The sequence below is a fragment of the Scleropages formosus genome, chromosome 8 (genome assembly GCF_900964775.1).
Source record: "Scleropages formosus chromosome 8, fSclFor1.1, whole genome shotgun sequence".
NCBI classification, from domain to species: Eukaryota; Metazoa; Chordata; class Actinopteri; order Osteoglossiformes; family Osteoglossidae; genus Scleropages; species Scleropages formosus.
The window spans coordinates 21,885,994-21,903,229 of record NC_041813.1 but is presented as its reverse complement, the minus strand read 5'-3'; the positions used below and the strand labels follow the sequence as shown (position 1 = coordinate 21,903,229).

Sequence of the window (17,236 nt, the reverse complement as noted above, 5' to 3'; positions counted from 1 at the left end):
CTAAAGCTTCTCAGTGCAATCCTTATTTATTCCATTCCAATTCTTATTTATTTATTTACTTACTTGCTACTTATTTCATTGTTTGTATCAAGTGCTCTTTCTGCTGCTGTTCTTCTGAGGGTTGCCATATGGAATTTCATTGTCTTGCATGCAGCGACAATAAAGTATCTCATCTTATCATTGTGCAATTTATTAATATTTATTGTTAAGCATCCAGAAAGTAAATTCTCAAAATTAAGATTTGAAAATGTTAAAGTTAAACAAAATATTGTTGCATAACAGTATAAAATCAAGGAACAATAATAAGAAGAAGAATGTGTATATCAGACACATATCTTCTTGCCTATGTCCTCAGATGGCCCCAGGGGTTCTGAGATTTGACTTTGCCAGATGCTCGTCTAAGGCGCATGAACGTGCGCAATACACCTTCCTGGCCAGCAGGTGTCGCTGTGCGCCTTCACGTCGCTTATGTGTTCAAACCACAGAAGAAGAAGGACGAGTCGAACGAGCCAATGGCCTTGGAGATAGACCAGCGGTTACTGTTGCGGGAAGTGCGCGCGACTATGAAACGCGCGAGGAGCGGCGGGAGGATGGAGTTGCGGCTGAGCTGAGACTCTTTAGTGTAAAAGTTCACACGTTTCTGTGAGACAGTCGCTCTGTATTTGCTTTTTTTCTCGCTTTATAATTACTGGGACACACTGCTGTTCATTAGCCGACTAGCTATGAGCGCTTTTTTTTGGTTATTTCAACAACAACATCATCAAACCGAACGTCATGGTGTGACGCGTCTCGCGCTGTTGACAGACAGGGTCGTCAGCAGTGCGGTTTAATTAATTAATTATGTAATAGTAGAACTGTGAGATATTTACGTCGTTGTACATAACTTGTGTAGTGTGTGTAGGGTGTCAGCAGGTGGCGTAGTGTTTTTAGCCCTGTCTTTCTAGGTCCCCTGCTCTGGAATCCCTAGTTAGTACAAATAGAACAAGGTACATGATCATGTATTGGGGTGCAACTGGGCCACTGTGACGCTTAGTAATAGAGTAGTAATAATAGTAGCAGCAGTAGTAGTAATAATGATTTATAGGATTCTTGGTGCACATTAATATTATATAATAAGTGAATTGATACATTAAGAATTATAATCTCTGAATGGGTGATAATGCTTAGCATACAAACGTGGTATTGAAAGGAATCTTGGACAAAACTTTCAGAAGCGTCATCTAAATTAAGGTAAATGAGGATAAAGCAAAAGTCAGCTAACAGTGTGAGTTGTCCGCACTGAAGAAATCCTCTTTGTGTGGCTTAACTGACAGCGTAAGGTCGAAAGAGCAGGGTAAGTGTGCGGTAGGGCACTTCCTTGGCAATCGGAGGTGTGCGTCTCCCAGGAACGATGTCCCGGAGGCTTACCAAGGAAGAGCTCGATGAGCAGTTTGAGCAGTTTTTAAAGGAGGTAGGTAACCAGCCGTCCACCAGACATCCAGCTGCCCTGTAGCTGTCCACTACTGTGGTGTAAATATCAATTACTGAAATGTGGAAATATATTTAACGCTCTTAGAACTCTTACTTCATACTGCCTTTTTTTTTTTATCTTTGTCAGTCAACTAGGTCTACATTTTATTCTCTAAGTTGAGGAAACTATTATTATAACATGGTCTGCCCCCCCCCCAAAAAAAAAAAAGAGTGAAGCTGTCTTTTTTGTTTAATAAGTGTCATGTTATTGGCATCTTTGTAGTTATTTTACTGGAACAGAATCACTGCCTTGATTGTTGCCAGGGGAGGAGACACCAAGATTTTAACACTATTGGGTCAATTTAATGATGCATGAACATCTTGCACAGTCAGTTTTGGAAACTGGAGATGAGGAATTGTGAAAATATTCAGCCTATATGGCCTATTGTACTCTGTGTGCGCACACAGCATACTGCAGTATGACTCCTTTTCTTCTGCAGTCCGTCTCTGATGACTCTGTGGATTTGGGCAGCGCTAAGCGTCCAAGTGTGCTCGACAGTTTGGGAAAGGCAGTTAAGGAGCCTGTCGAAACAACCGCTGCCTCCCAGCCTTGGTGTAGCGAAGACAGTGAAGACTCTGTGGGAAGGGGTATGTTTCCAGACCTGGATTTAGGTGTTAGAAGTCAAATTAATTTGCATTAATGGTATGACTAAAACATAGTTCTTTATTTTATGAGCACCTTATTTCCATATGCCTCAGACTATCAATAGTCTTACCTGTGCTGAAAAGAAATGACAGTATTCAGATGGTTCATCCACATGAGCTAAAAAAGTGACTGCACTTATTTTATTCTTATATCTTTTCTTTGAGTTCCCATGGGTCATCATTGCTGTGAGAGAATAAAAGAGGGGAAACTAAAAAGATACTTAGAGACCATGTGAGGATGTGCTGATCAACATTTGCCATCAAATTACATTGTCACAGGGTTGTGTTATTTTTTCATACTGCAGCTTAAGCTTTTAGTAGCCAGTTGCTGACCTTAGCCTGAGATTAGTGCCTGTCATTTTTTTTTGAGGCATATTCAAGCCACTGGAGACCCCTTTTGGGCTTTTTCCAGTTTGTCCGTCCTTGCAGCTTTCCTCTCGGGGGTGGCAGTATGGAGCTACTGTTGCATGGAGTCTTGGTGTGTGATTGAGCTGGGGTGAACTGGATGGTACTGCGCTTTGGAGTCCAGGCGTATACTTGTTCTGCTTCCAGGCGGTATATGGATATTTTCTCAGTCAGAAATGGATACAGACGCTGTGGTTTACAGAAACCGAAAAGATGTATGGAGAGATGGATTTAAAGTGCTAATAAACAGGTTCCTCAACTTATGAAAACAATTGGGGCAGGCAGTTTGTTATTGCCTTTATTTGTTAGTAACTACAGTTACTTTACCATTAAGTTACAGTCATTAAAAGCTTACTAATACAGACCTCCCTTTTAAAATTGAAGTTTAAAATAACTGGAAAAATACCTTTCCTCCACAAATTCGATTTTGTTGACCATTTCATCTCATAAGCATGAGGAATGTTTCTCATCTTGTTATTGTCACTTTATTATTATCATCATCATCACTGATACAGTCTGTAAACACTGGAAGTGAGTTGGATTAATCCATTCCTGCACTCCTACTTTATTGCGGTGTCTTTTAGTGCCAAATAATGACTGGATGTGGAAATGTGGCTTGTTTTTTCTTCAAAACACACTGTAATTTTTGACAACAAAACATTAAAGAAAAATAAATTAAACAAATGGAAAAAAATTTTAACATGAGTAGCCATTGTATCTTGTTTTGTTCAGTGAAATTATGTGTCCTTTTTCTATTTTCTCTCTTACTGTAAAGTAATAACACCCCAGCCTGGTCACATACTATTATTAGTTTTACATTTAATGTCTTGAGACTTTTATGGGGTATTTGGACAGGTCATCATGAAATAGTTGATTTTTAAAACTTATTTCAGTATGCTGAAAGATTATTGCTTTTATTGGTAAAACTGGCAATTTTGTCCTTTAGTTTGTCAGCAAGGGAGAATGATATCCAGTGTTTTCTATTGTTTTAGCCTAACAGTTATGGAGATGTTTAGTGAATTTATTTACCTTTTCTCCAAAGCGACGTACATCTCATAGAAAATACAATTTGTGCATTATATTAGGAGAAAGAGACGTAGCTGCAGATGTGTGATTCTTAAGTACAGTTAGTTTCCTTCACCATATGCACCGGTTTATCACACAAGTAGCTGCATAAAACTTTACCAGAATATTGACAATTCCTAATTACCTTCCTAGTATTTTTTTTTTTTTTTTTTTTGAGATACATGTAAACGTTTACGTAGCTGAGTAAAGAACTGAGCTGACCATGATCATGAACATTTATACTTTACATGAACTTAAGAGATCATGGGCGAAGTGAGTCCGGAAGAGATGAGTTTTAAGACCCTTTTTAAATGTGGACAAAGATTGAGCAGTTCTGAGCGAGAGGGGGAGGTCGTTCCACCACAACGGAACCGAGAATCGTCATGCTTTACCTTTCATACGTGGGACCACCAAGGGGGCAGATGTAAGAGCGTAATGGTCTGGTTGGGGTGTAGCAGTTGATCTAGTCTTGTAGATACCTGGGAGCAGTTCTGTTTATGCATTTGTAGCCCACTGGCTTCCCATAGCTGCCCACAACCAGGGTCTTAAATTTGATCTGGGCAGCTATGGGAAGCCAGTGCAGAAAAACGAGTAGAGGAGATACTTGTGAACGCTTCGACAAGTCAAACACAACTCAGGCAGCAGTGTTCTGTGTAAAAAGAAGGGTCAGTCTAGATGTAAACATCCTCTAGAATGATATATATAATTTACATTTATTCATTTCAATCTCAAATCTCTATTTGACATACAAATATTAAAAAAATGCAATGCAACTGCAGAAATGTGTTCAGCCGTTGTTTATACACCAGAGGGCATTAGAGGATGTTTCTCTGTTGGCGAGTACGTTTTCCATTGGGAACCTATGTGTGTGTCTGTGTGTGTGTGTGTGCACGCGTGCACCTGTCTAGTGTTCAGACACCTCAGTGGCAGCAGTGTGTATAATTCTAAAATGCACATATACTGCGGACATGTCTGAGTTGTGACATTTGTGCGTTAAACTGCTGTGAATACCAGTGATTCTTAGAAAAGAGAAATCCTTTACTTGCGAGCCCCTTGTTTTCTCAGCTTCTGTGGTCAGCAGCAGTGTCCGTTCAATTGCTCCTTTGTTTTTGTTAGCTACAGAGCGTAAGTCCAGTGCTGGGGTCGTTGAAGGGTTATTTATGACCCTGAAGCACTTGAGGGACATGTCTGACTCGCGGATAAGGTTAAACGGTGCAAGTGAAAGCTTGAACTGTCATCACCAGTTAAAAGGAGCATTTGACAGGATATTAAAATGCAAGTAGACAGACCTGTCTGGAAGTCTGGTGACAAGGGAGCGGGGTGGAAATATGGAGATGATTGTGCAGCGTTTACTCATTAGCTCCCTGTCAGTCAGTTCTGCTGTCCTATTGAGTGTCTCCAGGCAGCAGGGAGCCATACGGCTTTAGTTGTGATCGCCTCTGTCCCTGCCCCTCTGCTTGCTTTCATCAGGTGCTAAAGCTAGTCATTTGACAATATCAGTATATGGGACTTCAATCAGTACACTGTACTACGGTAGCAAAATGGTTAAGGAGGTCTTTCAACCAAAATCTTCAGTGTGTGCCATTTCCATTTAACTTGCTGTCAGCTAGGTGGTTATTCATTTGTGACACAAAGGATATTATTTTAAGAAGTCTTGCTGCAACTGCTGAAGAATTTTAGCCAAGCTGAACTTACACATTTTAAAATGATAAAAATGTCTTTCATGTTTGCTTATGTGTAAAACAGACAAGGTGTCTGAAATGCCAGCCTTTAGGCCACACAAGTTATTGTTAATATTGTTGTAAATAAATGTATTCAGATGCCTTTTATAACACATTTATTCCTTTTGAATCAAAGATGGTCACAGCTCCATAGTATTGCATTTCATTACAGTAAGGACAAGTGAGTAGAGGAGGAAGGAATTTGTTTGAAGGAATAAACAGAGAGGACATCATTTGAATGTGTAAATTATACTTCACGATGATTAATAATCCCAGAATTTTCTTGATAACATAGTTGCATGTTTAATTTCCAAAGGCAACGTTTCAGGCAATTATGGACGACTGTTAACCTTCATAATTTCCTCAGTGTAATTTGTGGAGTTTTCTCCTGTAATCTCTTGTTTTGGCTTTTTTGTATTATATCTTTTCTTTATCAGTTGTCAAAAATGATTCATAACCCAAAACACCATTGCTTATCGGTGGTTTTGACTCGAATGCTGTAGTCTCTCATTAAGATTTTTTGGTCAGGTCAAGGTCTTTGCCTTGTATTGTGTGCAGTTCTTTGTGAGCGTAGCACAGGTCTCAGCTGCTAATATTTGGTCATGACGTTTTACCTGATAATGTGTCTTTGTTTATGGGTGTTGCTGTCCAGCAGCCTGTGAGCATTTCTGTTTCATTCCTCAGTTTGTTTGTGTTAATTTTTCTCTCTAGCTTTTGTTCCACCTCTCTCAGTCTCGTTCTGTTTGTGGTAGATGTTGATGGAAGAGCCAGGTTCACCAAAGTGAGAAATGCCCAGGCTGGGGCTGAGACCACCCTGGGTTCTAACCTGCAAGTGGGGGAACAGAAAGAGAATGAGCCCAGTCAAAGTCCCCCCTGTGGTATGGCTTGTGTGCTTGGGCCTAGCTTCGTAACCCCCATGCCCTCTTTGTACTCCTCCAGCTGCTGTTCATGGGCAAGTTTTTGTCAGTTTCCATGCTAAGTGATGTGCTGTGCAAAGTATTTTTACGCATTTAAAAATGTAAACAACTTCCATAAACACAGATGAAAAAGATGGATAAATATGATGAAGCAGCCCCACTAGATGCCTTTTTCCTGCCATTTTTCTTTCTGCTTAATTATGAGTTCACCTACACAAGGGCTTTGTATTTCACATATATCTCTAACATTTGCGTGGCAGCACCTACACGGCCCATCCCCAGACCCCGTTGCAAGGCTCTGGAAAGGTTCAGTCAGCTGGAGGAACGCTATAGAGCTAAATGGGAGGCATCTCATGATGTCCTTGGAGGGGCTAAACTCAAGGAGAAGCACTTCCCTGAAGCTGTGGAAGAGAAGAGTTCTGCACTGGAAGACTCCAGTTTTGCCCTGCTGGCGACCAGTGATAGCGATTTGCACATCATTGATGATGGTAACATCTTGTGCTTCAGTCTGTCGTGGAGCAATCCAACCGTTCCCTGCTTTGCTACTTCCTGGTAGAACTTTGAGTGAATTTACAGCCATAAGACCTGTGGTGTGGTGTTCTCATTGATGTGTCCCTTTAATAGAACACACAAATTTTAAAGAAGGGAGAGAAAAAAAAAACTTGTTTGGTTAACTTGAGTTTTTGAGCTCTTAAGCCTTTAAGCTTTTTCAGGATCAAGAACCGTTAATGTGATGTATGTTTTCAGGGGGCTCTCAGGTGTATTTTTGATTGTTGCTATGGTGACCTCGCATACACATGATCACATTTAAAATGATTTTTTTGTTCTCATAAACAGTATCTGTAATTCGCATTTAGATTGTCCTTTTCAGTGCCTGATCTTTCTTTGGGTTCTGCAAAGGCATTCTGACACTCGAATGCTAACTTTCCTCCGCTCCCCTCTTTGAGTAGAGAACCACAGTTAAGCCTTTGGAAAAATATATAAATGGCAGTCACCAGTCTGAATAAAACTGGACACGAGTTTATTGTGAAGCTCCTCCCCACGTTCAGCTGTTCCCGGAAAGCGGATGTTTGTAGCTTGGAGTCTGGCACGGTTCTGACGACGCCACTGTTACTTATTTTGAGTGGAAAATAAAATGTGATGGTGAAATCACTGTGCTCTGATTGCTACTACCCACTGTTGCCTAGATTGCTGCTTCTGTGGTTGTTAATCCTCATAGACTCCTGTTCTATAGTGCTGTTTAGCATTGCCACAAACTAACCACCAACAGGTAATCATCACTCCTGACTACTGTTGTGCATCACAGGATTGTCGTTATCTGGGAAGACATTCCGTAAGCCTCTGAGAAAATCGCAGCCCATCAAAGAGGAGGATGATGATATGGCAAAACATAGGCACTGTGAAGAACAAGAGAAGCAAGATGAAGAAGAGGAGCAGGGGGCGGAGTCTGCCCTCTTCTGCAGAGATAGCTTGGAACCAGAGGGTACTACACTGTTTGTCTCTAGATATGAACTGTAGCTGGAATATTGCTCTTGCTTTAATGTGCTTATGGTTTATAGAGCTGGTCAAATGAAAGTCTTTATATCTACTGTATTTCCTGTTTGGTTTGCTGAATTTAAAAACTGATAGCAACCATTCATTAAGGGATTTACATCGAGTTTTTCTGGAATGAAGAAATCCATTGTTGACTGTATTTTTAGTGGTCTTCTTCTAAGGACTGTCTCTTTAGCTTGTTAGTTTTGGGCAAAATTAAGGCTTTGAACACAATAGCAGGAAGTGTCATTATCATGCAACTGATTCCTGTGCACCATTATAAATCCTGTTTTAAATCTCATAGAGTTCTCTCTGGACTAAATTGCACATTCTTTGGGATGTCTCGCTCTCTCTTTCTCTGGTCCCAGAGTCTGTGATGGCATCTGGACCAGGGTTGAACTTTACAGGATTTGGATCAAACACCTTGGATGAAGAAGAGGAGAAGGCTCAGTTTTTTGCCAACTTGGAGAGAGGAGCCTCATCAACCATTGACTACTCTAGATTAAACCGGGAGCTTGATTCAACTGGGTCAACTCTAGCTACCACCCTTAGGTACTCTTGTGTACTCCTGTTTGCTTCTATATGATACCGCTTACAGTTGTGTCTTGCTCTGCGTAAGCTAGTTTCAGTTTGAAGGCTACTATACAAGTGAGGGTTATCGGGGTAATGTGTATCTACAAAGCTGTTCTCTGTATCATATAAATATCTATATACATATGTGTGTTATGTTCTCTGTAGCTCAGTTCATCTGTAGTGTCCCCAACTATATATTAATACAGCACAGAAGTTTAGCCATGCTGTTTAAATGTGCCTTCAGTTTGAACTAAATCAGTGACAGTGTCACCAGCAAAACACTTCCTCCGTCATGCTTCATGGTGGAAATCACACATGCAGACATAATTCATTCACCTTCTTCGCATCTCACAGAGACACTGTGGCATGGGCCAAAAATTTCTCATTTCAACTCATTAGACCAAAGGACATATTTCTACTGGTGTAATGTTTACTGCGTGTTTCTCGGCCCAAGCAAGTCTTTTGTTATCTGTGTCCTTCAACACTGGTTTCTTTACAGCAGTTCTAACATAAAGGCTTGAGTCACATAGTCTCCTTTGAACAGTTGATGTTGAGATGTGTCTACTGCTTAAACTCCGTGAAGCATTTATTTGGTCTTATCTGAAGCACAGTTAATTGGCGGTTTCTGAGACTGGTGACTGTAATAAACTTGTCCTCTGCAGCAGAGGTAACTCTTGGACTGCCATTCCTGTGATGATCCTCATGAGAACCGGCTTCATCGTAGCGCTTGATAGTTTTTGCAACTGCACTTGAAGTTCTTGAAAATTTCCAGATTGTCTGACCTTCAGTTCTCAAAGTAATGATGGACTGTCACTTCTCTTGCTCTGTTGGGCTCTTCTCGCCATATTACTGATTATCAGAACCAGAAGTAATGACTTTCTCCCAAATTGGGCTTTTTTTTTTTGTCCAGCCTTACCTTGGTACAATACAACCAGCTGGCTCAAATGCACTAACAAAGATAGAAATTCCACAAATGAACTCTACAAGGGGCACACATAGTAATTAGGATGATATAATGAATATGGTTCAACATTTACCAACTCTAAATTTCACTAAAATTCTAAATGAAACTACTGTTGAGGGTGCTGCATTACAAAAAATATTTTTTTAGAAACAAATTTCAAGCATCTAGACATAAGGCTTTATATGAAAATGTCTTTAAGATTCGCACATTTGATCAGCTGAGTCCAAACTTTTTGACTGGTACTCTGCGTGTGTGAATATAACTTCCAGACGTGCAGAAGAGATAATGACTGAGCTGGAACAGAAGGAGAAGTTTCCAGAGTCCAGAAGTTCTCCAGGTGAGAAATGTAGACACCATTTGGCTTTACTTTCATTTTCCTTGTTTATTTATCAAAGAGCATCCTCAGCGAGAAGAGGTCAGCAATCCAGTCTCAGAAGTGGATAGTTGTTAAATTCTGAACTATCGTGTGCGTTAATTTAAACGTGCCACGTGTTTTTTACAGTTTCTTTGAACTACAGCGAGGATTTTGAAGATGAAATGAGTGGGAAAGAGGAAGGCGAAGAGGTATGTAACAGCCTCTGGCAGCAGTTCTCTTTTTATTTTATTTTTGCTTCTTGAAAAATTGCCCATGGAAGCCCTTTAAAGAGTGTGTGCTTCGAAGCCTCCTGTAGGTCTGATTTCATCTTAACATTTCCTGCAGTATGCTAAGGCGTTTCAAGTACGTATATGTGTGAATTATTGATGGGTTTTACTGTTTTTAGAATTACAAGATGCTGACAAAAGAACATACAGCTCATGAGAAAGGCAAAGAAATTATAGAGCAACTGCTGAAATCTTTCTGCTTAATTATGCACACCAATGAAAGCAACGGCAAACTCGTATTAACTCATTTTTTTCTGTGACAGTTGCTTAGAAAGTATTTAGTTCCAGTATTTTCCTCATCTGAGGTCTCTACAGCATCCTCTTGCTATGTGGTTTGGAACATTTTGCTGCTGAAAGACAAATTTTCTTCCTAGTTTAAAATTTCAATGCAGGATTTCTCCATGATCCTGACAAGATTGCGGGTGCTTCTGAAAAGTCAAAGTCAACTTTATTGCCATTCCCACAATATGTTTAGGACATACATAGGAGTGAAGTAACATTTCTCCTGCACCACAGTGTGAACGTAAAGTTTCACAATAACATGACGATACCCCTTCCTGACTTTGAAGGGGTGATGTTTCCTGCCTGGTGTGCAGGAAACATATATATTAATTAGCGGTTTATGCAAAGACTGTTCACCTCAGTCTTGTCAGACAACACAGCTTTGTGGCTCACCTTGGAAGTATCTAGGATCATTAGGTTGTGCAGTGGTTAGAGCTGTAGGAAGGTTCCCAGTTTAAACCGTGCTTCTGCTAAAGAATCTTTGATGAAGGTACTTACTCTCATATAGCTGATACAATAATAATAACCTGCAATATAAGTAGGTAAATAAATCCAAAGTTGCTTATCTAAATTCATAAGCAGCCTTAGACAAAAAAAAAAAAAAAAAAGAATCTGTATCTTAGCTTCAATGCTTGTTTAATGCCTAATCTAATATAGCATGTCTGTTCACAAGCAAGTGTGTCATTCAAGACTCCATAATGCATTGCAGGTGGTCAGGCAGAAAAAGGTCAGTGTCTTGTTCCCTAGATTAATGAACTTTGGACTGAGATCAGGCTTGTATCGGGAAGTGATAGACTTTTCATCATGGCCTGTATCTGTCATTTGTGGGCGGTCAGTGATTGGTAAAGACAGTAACTGGCCTCTTACTTAAGATGCCATGCGCTCCACTAAAATAAGAGGCCATGAAAAGAGTTGGAGGAGAGAAAGGTCATCAAAGCTGTGTTTGCACATTGCTTCCCTCTTTCCATTGTGTGGGTGGGATTCAGCCCACTCAGACAAACTCACAGTTCAGTTGCTTGCTTTTGCTCATATGTGCTTTAACTTCCTTTATGGCAAAGGCTAACAGTGTCAGTGATATGCCTGCTAATTATTCAGCAACAATGCAACATTTGAAACAAGGAAAAGTTTTAACAAATTGTTCTTGGCTTCTTTGTATGTGTTTTAGGAACGCAGTGGGCCTGCCATGCTAGAAAAAGGTGATTTTTTTTTTTTTTTTTTTTTCCCCCCCCCCTCCTCCCTCCCCCTTTGTTTTTCTGTCTGATTTTTAACTACGCATCGTGTGTCTTGTATCTTTTTTTTTTTTTTTTTTTTCTTTTCTCTGAGGTTTTGCAGTTTGACTTTGTATTTTATTTCTGACCTAAGCTGCATTCTTGATTCATAGTGTCCCTGGATGACTCCCTTGACTCATCTGGCAGAGCTGAACAATGCAGGTTAAGGCAGGAGAGGGCAGATGCAATGGTGATGAAGGAAGAGTGGGCAGGGCCTGGAAACTTGGAGACCCCTGCTGCAACAGGTAGGCCTGGATCGGGTCACTGACAAAGCAGGCAGAACTTTGTCACTGCTCATATGTCGGTGAAACTCCCATCTCTGAGTGTATGTGTATGTTTTGCTCCACTCTTATTTATTTGATTAGGTCAACCATTTTGACATTTCTGGGCAGTGGGTAAAACTAGTCTCTCAGCTTTCGGGCTGTGAGTTTGAATTCGACTCGATCCGTGTGGACTTTGCATGTTCTCACTGTGTTTGGCCTTTTTAGTAGCTCGGAACAAGTTCTTCTACAAAAATGGTAGTTATTAACATCTAATTGGATCATTGAAGTCAGGGTAATGGATTGGAGTGAAAGCCTGCATCCTCCTCTTTGAGAGCTTACTGTGTCTGTCAGCACTCACACACATTTACAAGCATATCTAATTATGAAACCTTTTACAGCGTGATTAGCAGTTTCTTGAAATGTTAATGGAAAATATTCTTTTTTGGGCTCTTGCTTAGCTTAGTGTGTGCTTCTGGGTTGATGAGTGAATTCTTGGCACAGCTCAGTCACATGGCCAGAGTGGCAGCAGTGAAATGGAGGCAGTGCAAGAGGCCTATCGCCAGATTAGTCTCTCTACGGGTGACTCGGCTGGCTACCCACGCAGCACCACACCCCCTGCGGATGAGCAGAAAAGTAGCCCACCTGCACTGGAACACTCAAAGGGCACATTAAAGACAACTGTCAGCACAGGGTCAGGTGAGACTTTGCCCAGTCATCAGCCCTGAATCCAAACATACCCTTAGTTAGGCGGCATTGCCTTCTTTAAGCTAATCAGCAAAATTTAAAACTTACTTTCAGGATCAGAAAAGGTCTTATGTCTAAAAACTGCCTGCAAGGAATCTTTCAACTATAATGAACAAGGGGATGATTTGTGTTTATTTTGTTTTTGATTAGTGAATATAGTACTGCAGTACAGTAAGATATATAATTGCTTCTTCTAGTGTATGAAATTTTTCATAGTATGTGCAGCATTTGCCTGATCATGTATGATGTGCCTTCACGAATGGACGCTGTCTTTGTTTCAGACTTGCCAACAGCAGAAGAGCTGATGCAACCAATAAGACCTGAGTTAGGGTTCAGCCAGCGATTTGCCCTCCAGTCAGACAGGTAAAACAATCAAAATATGCTTCACAATGACTAATTGTTTAAACATGGCCTCCCTTCTCCATGGAGCACAGGACGACAATTTTAAGAGGGCAGGTTAAACTGGTCATTTACTTGACATATTTTCCATACATTTAAGATATAGGAAAAGCTTAATGTGTATAACTGAACTGCACTTATCACAAATCATTATAATTGGCACGTTAATATCATCTGAGCTTTTCTGGTCACAGCTCCCAGGGTGAGGTCAAGTGGTGGATCGACCTGATTGATATCTGTTAGTGTCTCTCTCACTAGCGCACGCTACAAAGAATTGAGTATAATTTGAGAAATCTGGCCACAAATCTTGTAGGTGGGTCTGGTATGTACCACACAGAAAGTAAACCCCTTACATGTGAAGAGTTTAAATGCCTTGTGTAGTTGTAGACTCCAAACAAGTGCACTATTCTCACCCAGTCCTTCTTTTTTCCAAAACTTCTTTTTCTTAGGAATATGAAACTCACTCTCTCGGTTCAGGAAGTGACCTAGTTACTAAAACAAGAAATTGTTTAAATTGTTTATGTCTTCAAATGCTATCATTTTTCTGCTCAGTTTTGTTTTTAGCAAAAATTTAGATTTAACGCCATGGCTTTAAACAGCCAGATGAAAACCATGGCAGTTCAGTGTTGGTTTCCAGTGGTAGCCTAAAACTTGTGCCAACTTGGATGTTTGGCCACAGTGAGGCAGAGGCAAGCCAAAAGCCACCTGAGGGGCTGTTAGGAGACAGGTCGAGCAGCACCCCCAAGACAGTTCCTGCGGTATCATCGGAGGGTGGAATAGGAGTGCCGACAGCAGCTGAGGCGAATGAAGACGCAGGAGATGAAAGGGCCAGGAAGGTCTTGGAGGAGGTGGAGCGACTGATGCAGTACAAGGACAACAGTTCTCTTCAGTCCCAACCTCTGCTTTCCAGAGACTTGAAAAAACAGGTAAAAAATGCAGCTGGTTAAAGGTGGGGAAAAAAGAATGACAAATGACAATGAAGACGTAAATTACACCCAGAGAGAAAGGTTTGGAGACAGGTCTTATAGAATTTTGATGATAGCGCTATGATTATTGTTATTTTTGTAGGTCTCTGAGCAACCTTCCAGCTTGAGTGGTCAGAGTGCCCCTTTCTCCGTCTCCCAGAAGAAAAGCAATCCCCCTGTGGTGAAGAGTAAGAGAGTCCTGTCTGCCAGGCTTCCTGGAATGAGTAGGACAAGCCCAGCAGTCAAGCTTCCCTCCTCCCTCAAAAAGAGGAATCCTGTGAACCAGGGGCCAAAAAAACACACCACTCCTGAAGCTTTGCAGAAAGGTACAAGAAAATAATATGCCTAGTCTACTGACAGGGCAAAGGGAGGTAACATCCTTTGGTTCACTAACAGGAGGAAAAGGAGGTAACATACCTGGTTCACTGACAGCTGGAAAGGGAGGTAAAAGCCCAGGCTCACAGATAGGAGGAAAAAGGGGTAAAACCCTGGTTTCAGTGACAGCAGGAAAGGGAGATAAAACTGCAGATTCAATGACAGCTAAAAATGCAGGTAATATCTGATTCATTGTGTCATTACTTGTGGACATTCTTATAATTTCACAGACGGGGTCAGGATTGCATCTGTGGTTCATGCTTTTTGTATATCCAGAGCCAAAGTCACAGGCTGATGCAGAGCTGAGGGTGAGCAGTGAACTGATGGCCTCATCACAGTCCTTTCCCACATTCCTGCAACAACACACAGAAGGAACAGGGCTACGTGGTCCAGCCAGGGCATGGGTGAGTGATTTTGCTGCATTCACTGCGTGATACAACATTATCTGGCTTAGTTTTCTATCAGTCAAAAATACAGTAATTTTACCTTAATTTATAGCAGTTTTGTGTAATTATGTCTAATCAGAGTTGTGGAAAGGGTCCTGTTCATAATCCTACTAGTTATGAGTTAATTTAATTTGGTTGTGGTTGCAGCCAGAGATCAACAAAATGTCCTTGCCTGAAAGCACCCCAAGTGATGCAGCCTTCCCAAGGGGCCCGCAACACAAGAGTAGAGATACAGCCTCTCCAGAGCGCGAGGAAGGTGCTCAGAACCAGATTTTGGTGGACGTGCAAGACGAGCATCTGGCTCGCGAGGACCAGGAGCTGCTGCACACCTTGAGCAGAGAGGTCACAATACTCAAGCAGGAGAACTATGTTCTGCAAGCCAAGGTAGTCATTACCAACCCCTTACCTCAATCCCATCCCAAAGGTCACTCTGTTTTGATAGATTTAAGTGCACATGTGCATTTATCAGTTTCCTTGGTCCACTTTTGAGTATTTTCTAACAGTGAGGGCAGTTGTAAAACACAGCAGGTGTGAGATGGAGGTCTTCTCCAGATACCCCTAATGCAGTTTGTCTGTAGTGCTGACACTTTTGTGTTATTCCATACTTAAAACTTATATGCTGCAGAAGGCAAGCACCCTACTACACAGAAATGACAAAATTTTCTCAGCTATGGTGGAGCTCTTCTCTATGAAATTGGTGTAAATTTACTCAGTCTGCTGTAATATTTTTCCATAAAACTAACATCTGCTAAATTCATAGACATTTTAAATGTTTTTAATGATCCAACTAATGGTCCCTCTCTGAAAGTCTAACAGTGGAGTGAAGTGCCAGGGTTGGCCCCACAGTGGCAGGAGAGTTCTGTCTCATACCCTTCTGCACCTCAGCTTGCTAGTTGCTTCTCTGTTTGCCATGCAAATCTTATCTGAAGCAGAAAAGTAACTCTTACTGTGCTGAACAAAAGGCCTAGTGGAATTTTTTGATGGATTGCTATGTGCCTCCCCATGAGCTTAAGGAACCAGAGGCACCTGGTTTTGGGGAACTGTAGTAAATGCTATATGTAATTCATAATGATGTGTGCAATTTCGTGAAACTGTCTGTTGATTTGGTTTAAGCAAAGATGTGTTGCTGCAGGATTTATGGCTAACCTACCTCCGAGTGCAGAGAAAAATGTTTTCTAATGAGAGTGGGTGATCGAGCATCATCTGTGGTTGCTATGCCTCGCTGATATTCAGGCTATTATGTTCCCCGTCTCTCCTTTTTACATTCAAACAGGCACTCGCTTCCTTTTGCATAAGCCACTCATTCCAGAACTTTGTTTTTTTGCAATGCTATGAATGAATGATACTGTATCACACTGAAGTGAAAAGAACTGACTTTATAAACATAAGGCACAATTTAAAAAAAAAAAAAAAAAATATTAAACACTGTACCTTGAAATATCTGACTGACTAGGCTGGCTAGATTGTTGTCAGATGTGTCCTTCTGTCTTAGAAACTTGTGAACCTCCTGGAACGCTGTTGAAATGTTATGTATCAGTTGAATCTAGCTTTCCAAGTTTAGATATCCCGTTCCATGTTCTAAAGTACTGAATGGGGAGTATGATGCACAGAAGCTATTTTTGTGATTTGGACATCAGATTATAGGTGCCTGAGAGCTTCCAGAGTGCGTTGGTTAAAGCCTCTAATGATTCCTTTGTGCTAATGGGCTCATCCGCATTCAAGGTGTGTTAGCCCAGTAGCCAGTAATGGCTTGTTACCCGTTTTTTAGCAGACACTCAATAGCTGCGTAAGCAAGGTATAGATACTAAGAACGTCCGCCAACAGCAGCCTTGGGCAGATGATGGACTTTGTTTGGGGATGTTTTTGCTAAGCTCCATTTAATGACATATTACTGGTTTTATGTGTGGAACTTCAGTGCTTTGTATCTGCCCTGGTTATTCAGGGTTTTAGAATTTTTAACATTTTTTCTGTCTAAGGGGAGTGTATTGATATCTAATGTGTGTATTCAGGGCTCTTTAATATTGAAATTTTTTATTTTCAGATCAGTGTGTTCAGTAAAGTAAGTGCTGTTAAGTCTAATTTACATTTACATTTATTCATTTAGCTGATGCTTTTCTTCAAAGTGACTTACAGTGTTATGGTTACAATTATTACAAGCTTAAAATTATTTACCCATTTATGCAGCTGAGTATTAGCCAATTCAACTCATGGTTACTACTCACATGGTTTGTGTGAATGCAGAAGTGGTCTACCAGTGTCTTCGTTGGCATGCGTCTTCGGGTTGTGGAAGGAAACCTGTGCAAACATTGGGAGAACATGCAGTCTTTACACAGACCAAGCAAGGATCAATCCCTAGATCTGAAACCACAGATCAGGTGCTGTGAGGCACTGGTATTAGCCACTGTGTCACAGATCAAACACCTTTTTCCTCGTTTTCAAATGGCACCAATAAACAGGATGAAATATGAACGAAAAATATGGGGGAGATTTACAGGCTCAAATTATCTGCTCACCTAAGAT

The 17,236-nt window shown here is 40.9% G+C and overlaps 1 protein-coding gene across 7 annotated transcripts in view; it reads left to right on the top strand.

Moving 5' to 3' along the window:
• The first annotated feature begins 505 nt into the window (after positions 1 to 505).
• cep162 (centrosomal protein 162) overlaps positions 506 to 17,236 on the top strand; it is a 50,510-nt gene continuing 33,779 nt past the window's right edge. For 4 of the 7 annotated variants that reach the window (XR_001966339.2, XR_001966340.2, XM_018757211.2 and 1 more), the window contains exons 1-15: positions 506 to 1,450; positions 1,950 to 2,097; positions 7,569 to 7,745; positions 8,164 to 8,347; positions 9,602 to 9,669; positions 9,835 to 9,896; positions 11,422 to 11,452; positions 11,638 to 11,769; positions 12,289 to 12,483; positions 12,813 to 12,894; positions 13,610 to 13,856; positions 13,999 to 14,221; positions 14,292 to 14,447; positions 14,547 to 14,674; positions 14,864 to 15,100. Coding sequence is in view for 5 of the 7 variants with exons in the window: in XM_018757211.2 (XP_018612727.2) it covers positions 1,391 to 1,450; positions 1,950 to 2,097; positions 7,569 to 7,745; positions 8,164 to 8,347; positions 9,602 to 9,669; positions 9,835 to 9,896; positions 11,422 to 11,452; positions 11,638 to 11,769; positions 12,289 to 12,483; positions 12,813 to 12,894; positions 13,610 to 13,856; positions 13,999 to 14,221; positions 14,292 to 14,447; positions 14,547 to 14,674; positions 14,864 to 15,100 (2,130 nt within the window). In the remaining 2 variants the exon portion in view is untranslated. The remainder of the gene's footprint in view (positions 1,451 to 1,949; positions 2,098 to 7,568; positions 7,746 to 8,163; positions 8,348 to 9,601; positions 9,670 to 9,834; positions 9,897 to 11,421; positions 11,453 to 11,637; positions 11,770 to 12,288; positions 12,484 to 12,812; positions 12,895 to 13,609; positions 13,857 to 13,998; positions 14,222 to 14,291; positions 14,448 to 14,546; positions 14,675 to 14,863; positions 15,101 to 17,236) is intronic. The other 3 variants (XM_018757210.2, XM_029253980.1, XM_018757212.2) reach the window with 3 other exon arrangements.